Source organism: Furipterus horrens, unplaced genomic scaffold, assembly GCF_987537825.1.
Source record: "Furipterus horrens unplaced genomic scaffold, mFurHor1.1.pri manual_scaffold_1, whole genome shotgun sequence".
Lineage (NCBI taxonomy): Eukaryota > Metazoa > Chordata > Mammalia > Chiroptera > Furipteridae > Furipterus > Furipterus horrens.
This window is the reverse complement of record NW_028327171.1, coordinates 218011951-218017310: the sequence shown is the minus strand read 5'-3', so window position 1 is coordinate 218017310 and position 5360 is coordinate 218011951. Positions and strand designations below refer to the sequence as shown.

At 64.9% G+C, this 5360-nt stretch overlaps 1 protein-coding gene across 1 annotated transcript; it reads left to right on the top strand.

The window, feature by feature from the left end:
• Positions 1-811: 811 nt before the first annotated feature.
• Positions 812-3305, top strand: LOC150022870 (aquaporin-12-like). Its single transcript, XM_090269825.1, has 3 exons — positions 812-1530; positions 1801-1917; positions 2960-3305. Exons 1-3 carry the CDS (start codon positions 924-926, stop codon positions 3163-3165), a joined length of 930 nt encoding a protein of 309 aa, XP_090125951.1. The 5' UTR covers positions 812-923; the 3' UTR covers positions 3166-3305.
• Positions 3306-5360: the final 2055 nt, after the last annotated feature.

Sequence of the window (5360 nt, the reverse complement as noted above, 5' to 3'; positions counted from 1 at the left end):
GCGGGGGAGGGGTGGGCAGGACACAGAAGCCCCCTGTGCCGGGCACCGTGCGCGGACCCTGCACGCAGACCGCGCAGCCACAGCGCCAGGGAGGCCGGCTCCAGACTGGGTGTCACGCGGACCCGCTGCCACGCTGGGGTGCGGCCGGGACTGATGCTGCCCCGTCACGCTCAGCTCCTTCCCTGTGAGCCTATGCTCGGCGTGACGCCTGGGAAGGAGACTCAAACCGGATTTGATGGCGTTGTCCGCGACTGCCCGGCCCGTCTCGGCGGGAGAGCCACGGCCCAGTAATGTCCTCAGGAAGGGGGTCCGTTCCTCGCGTCAGTGGGCTGTGGGGAGGCACTCCCAGGTAACCCCTACTTGCTAAGGGACCGCGGCCTCTCCTCCAAGTTCCTCATATTCTGGGGTCTGGATGAGGCCCCGGGCTGCCCAGCCGGTGGCTGTGCTTTCTCAGAAGCGCGCTTTTACTTGTCCACGCTGCATGCAGAGCAATCACCACGCGTGGCGAGGGGGGCCTTTCCCTCGGTCAGCTTTGGGGGCGCCCAGAGCAGCCCTGGGGTCCCCCGTGGCTTCCTCGCGGGGGAGGCCAGGCCCACAGACAGCTGCCTTCATGGAGGGGACTGGTGGCCTGGGGCCCAGGTGCAGGCAGAGCCAGGGACCCTCCCCCAGGCGGGGGCCCACCCAGCTGCGGGGAGCCGCGGGCCGTGGGGCCAGGCGGAGTGGGGTGAGCGTCCGGTGTGCCCCACGCCCCGGGGAAGACGCTGTGGGCGTTCCCGGCTCCGCCCCAGGCCGGCAGCGGGTAGGACGGAGGTGGAGAGGCAGCTGCAGCGTTCCCAGGGCGCCGGCCCAGGTGGGCGCTTCCCCAGCTCCCCCGCCCGGACACGTCAGCTCAGGTGCCCTGCTCCTGGTGCGGCCTCCGGGCAATGGCCGATCTGAACGTCTCCCTCTCCTTCTTCTTGGCCACCATCGCCCTCTGCCAGGCGGCCAGGAGGGCGGCCAAGGCCCTGCTCCCCGTGGGCGCCTACACCGGCTTCGCCCGGGAGGCTCTGGGCGCGGCCCAGCTGGGCGCCTGCTGCCTGGAGCTGCGGATGCTGGCGGAGCTGGGGCCCTGGGCCGGCGGCCTGGGGCCCGACCTGCCGCTGACGCTGCTGTTCCTGCTCTTCCTGGCGCACGGGGCGAGCTTCGACGGGGCCTCGGCCAACCCCACGGTGGCGCTGCAGGAGCTGCTGCGGGCCGAGGCCTCGCTGGCCGGCACGCTGCTGAAGCTGGCGGCCCAGGCGCTGGGCGTGCAGGCGGCCTGCGCCCTGACCCGGCTCTACTGGGCCTGGGAGCTCAGCGGCCTGCACATCCTGCAGAACCTCATGGCCGCGCACTGCAGCTCGGCCCTGCGCACGGGGGTCGCCCACGGCGCGCTGGTGGAGGGCGCCTGCGCCTTCGTCTTCCACCTCGGCCTCCTCCGCCTCCAGAACAGCCTGTCTGTCTACCGGGTGCCGGCCGTGGCCCTGCTGGTCACTGTCATGGCCTACACAGGTGAGACCTGGCTGTCTCCCCGGGTCCCCTGAACCTCTGCCCGGGGCACCTGTGGGCCCCCTGAGAGGGGCTGCCGGCCAAGGGGGTGGCCACTTCCCAAGTAGCGCTGGACGTCCCTGGAGAGACTTGTCCGGCTGCTCCCTGACCAGAAGTCTTTGGCCCTGGTTGGGTGGCCTTCCTGCCTGGGTCCCCATCAGTAAAGGGGACGAGGATGGACTGAGCTCCGGTCCGGGAGGGCCACACCCAGGCCTGTCTGTGCTTCCCCCGCAGCTGGGCCCCTCACGTCTGCCTTCTTCAATCCCGCACTGGCTGCCTCGGTCACCTTCCACTGTGAGGGGCACACCTTGCTGGAGTACACCCAGGTGTACTGGCTGGGTCCCCTGGCAGGTAAGGGGGACCGGGGTCCACAGGAGCTCCCAGGGACAGAGGCAGAGCTGGCCCTGGGCGGTGGCTCAGGGTTGGGGGACAGGGACACAGAACATCCTGGTGGACGGGCCTGTGGGGCCACCTCACACAAGGGGGTCCATTCAGGGGCTGCTCCCTGACCATGGGGTCCTGTAGGGAGGGGTGGGACCTGGGACAGCATTTCCAGCTGCTGTCACTCGCAGGGCCTGAGGGCTCCGCTCCGGGGTCCAGGCATAGAGGCTGCTCCTCAGCGCCAGCTATTGACCCCTCCCTCTCTGCCTTTGGGATGGGGCTGTGAGTGACCCATCTGGGTGTGGCCACCATCACAGGGCGTCTGGGTCCAAGGAGGGAGGTGGCTGCAGGGGAGAGGTAGACCCTCCAAGGCTGCTGGGCAGACAGGAGGGGACACTGCAGGGCTCCCTGTGTCCCTCCACGGGGGATCTCACAGACAGCCAGCTTTCCTGACCCTCGGCCCCTGCTCTTCCCCGCCCAGGCCATCTTCGGGAGGCAGCCTTGCTTAGAAAGTTGCCGGACAGGTTCTGCCACTGGATCTGGACTTTGATGCAAAGAATACCGGTCCCAGGTCCCAATCATGGTCCACAAGACCACAGGGATACCTGATGGCTTGTCCCCTTCTCCAACACGTAGGCACCCTGGAGGAAGGGCGTGGCTGGGAAGAGGCAGACCAGGATCCAGGAAAGGGTCCCTGGGCCAGGTGTTCAGGCTCCCCCAGCCCAGGTGTGCAGGGTCCCCCGGCCCAGGTGTGCAGGGTCCCCAGCCCAGGTGTGCAGGGTCCCCCGGCCCAGGTGTGCAGGGTCCCCCGGCCCAGGTGTGCAGGGTCCCCCGGCCCAGGTGTGCGGGCTCCCCGGCCCAGGTGTGTAGGGTCCCCAGGCCAGGTGTGCAGGGTCCCCGGGCCAGGTGTGCAGGTTCTTCTGACCAAGAAGAGTCCGGTGTGTGTGTGTCCAGATTGACTTGAGCTGCATGAGCCCTGGGGCCCCAGGGTCTGATGCTTGGTCTCCCGCAGGGATGTCTCTTGCTGTCCTGCTGTACCACGGCCACCTCCCTCGCCTCTTCCAGAGGAACCTGTTGTACAGTCAGAGGAACAAGTATCGGACCCCCAAAGGGAAGCCAGCCGTGGTACCTGAAGACTCCCGGATGACCACTGAGGGGTGCAGAGGCCAGGAGCCTGGGGGGAGGAGGCGGGGGCGGCCGCTGCGGGGCTCCAGCTGAGTGGACAGGCTCCATGTGAGGCCAGGCCCCTGGCTGGACCCTGGGCCTCCTTGGGCTGAAGGGGCACCACCACCCCGACTTCTTCCCCTGAAATCATTTGTCAATAAACCATCCTCAGACCCGCCTGGCGGAGGAATGCAGGGTGGATGCTGGTCTGCATCACTTCCGCCGTCCCACGCCGCCTGCCTGGCCTCGTCTCCCAGGGTCGGAACCAGAGGCGGGACCCAGGAAGGGCGGCCCCGAGGAGACCCTGGGGTAGGGTGCTCCACAGCCGGCTCCTGGCTTCCCAGACGCCCCGACACCCCAACCCAGGGAGGGCTGCGTGGCCTGACACCCTGGACCCTGCTGAGGACGTCATGGCTGGTGGCTGGAACCTGAGGCTGCAGGGCAGTGGGCCATACACAGAGCCCCCCAGCCTATGCACCCCCCCAGGGCAGCGACCCGCGGGCCCTCAAAGCCAGGCGAAGCCTCCCAATCACATGGCCTTCAGTGAGAACCAGCCTCCCCCAGGCTGGAGCAGCCGCGGCCGACACCTCCCCACCTGCAGTTTTTCACCCTAAGAGGACCAAGGCCCCTCGCTCGGGGTCCTGGCCCCCCCAGCCTGAGGCCCCACCTATCTCCCACCTGAGAAGGACATGTCCTGGTCACCCACCTGGGCCGCCAGGTAAAGGTTGAGGGAAAGAAGAACCCCCAAACCCCGCTGCCGCAGCTCCCGCAGCCAGCCTGAGCCCCAGCCTCCTCTCGTGCTGGTGGGGCTGCCTGGAGGGGGTGAGTGGGGGACAGCCTGCATTAGGGCCCGACGGGCCAGGGCAGAGGCTTCCAAAAGGGGTGCTGATGGAATGGGGCACAGCCAGCTCTCTTCGCGGGAGGGTCTGTGTGGGACGGGGCGCAGGGGACAGTGCCGGGGGCGGCACAGCAGCAGTACATGTGCAGAGGTTGTGGCCCCGGAGGACAGAGGGGCTCCCCGTGGGTGGCCCCAGGGCCCGAGGTGGGAGGCCAGCTGGCACGTCTGTCCCACACGGAGTCCCTTTGGTCTCTGCACAGCTGGTTCCAGGACAGAAACTGCAGAGGCCCAGGCGGGAAACTTTATCGGTCCATTAGTACGAGGAGGACAGGCCTGTGGGCATCGCAGCAACAAGCGAGAGCTCGTTGGCACCACCTGAGGCGTCAGAATCTATCGCCGGAGATGTCAGCATTGTGAGCAAAACCCATTAAGACTGGAAACAAAAACTACCGTTGGAGAACTCCGCTTCTCATGGAAAAGGACACAATTTTTATATGAAACTATGGCAAACCAATGACTCACACGGAAGACAACTTAAAAATTAATTTTTCCATAAAACTGAAGCTACAACGATAAAACGCACAAACAAGCGTTTTCACCTATAGGTAAACCGTGAGGCCGATTCCCTGTGGTCCCCACAAGGGATAAGAAGTGTCAGAGGGAACATTAAATTGGCGCTGTACAGACTTGCATTTCAAATTAAATTTAAACTTAAGCAAAACTGATTTGTATAAAGTTAACTCTTTTTTTAAAAAAACATTTCTCTGTGAAGATCATCAGCTCTGAATGTACCAAAACTTACGTTCAAAAATAATTTCCTAGCGAAGCTGCCAGCGCTGTCACGGCCGCTAACACACTCTGGACACACCCAGCGACGGTCCCCTCAGCAGGAAGGTCCTTCTTGAAATCAAAAACTGTCGAAATCACTTGCCATCATGCGTTTGCCAAGAGTGGCTGGTGCCGCCTTCCGCTGGGTTACTTACGGAAAGTGACGTTGCTGGAAGGTGGCATTTTGTGACCTGATTAATGTGCAGAAAGGGAGCCGGGAAGGTCGCGGATCGACCCGGATCTCTCGTTAATGAAGTGTTAGTTACCGCATTTATTCCACGTGAGTCGCACCAACCGTGGCCGATTACGCTGTTGCTCATGCACCATTCCGGCCCCTTGCGGTTTTAGTAACTTCCTTTTCCTGCCTTTTGAAAGGGCCGCCTTCTCCTCTTGCACCGGGCGGCAGCACGCGGGGGCTCCGCTCCCCTCAGGGGGTGCCCCGGGCCCTTCTCCTGCCCACGCGCAGGTAGAAGTCCAGCAGGTGGGCCTGGGGGCCCCGGGGCCCGGGTGCGGGTGAAGCAAGCGTCCTGCACCCAGTCGGGTGTGTTCCACCCCGGCCACCACCGAAGGGCCAGGGCCTCGT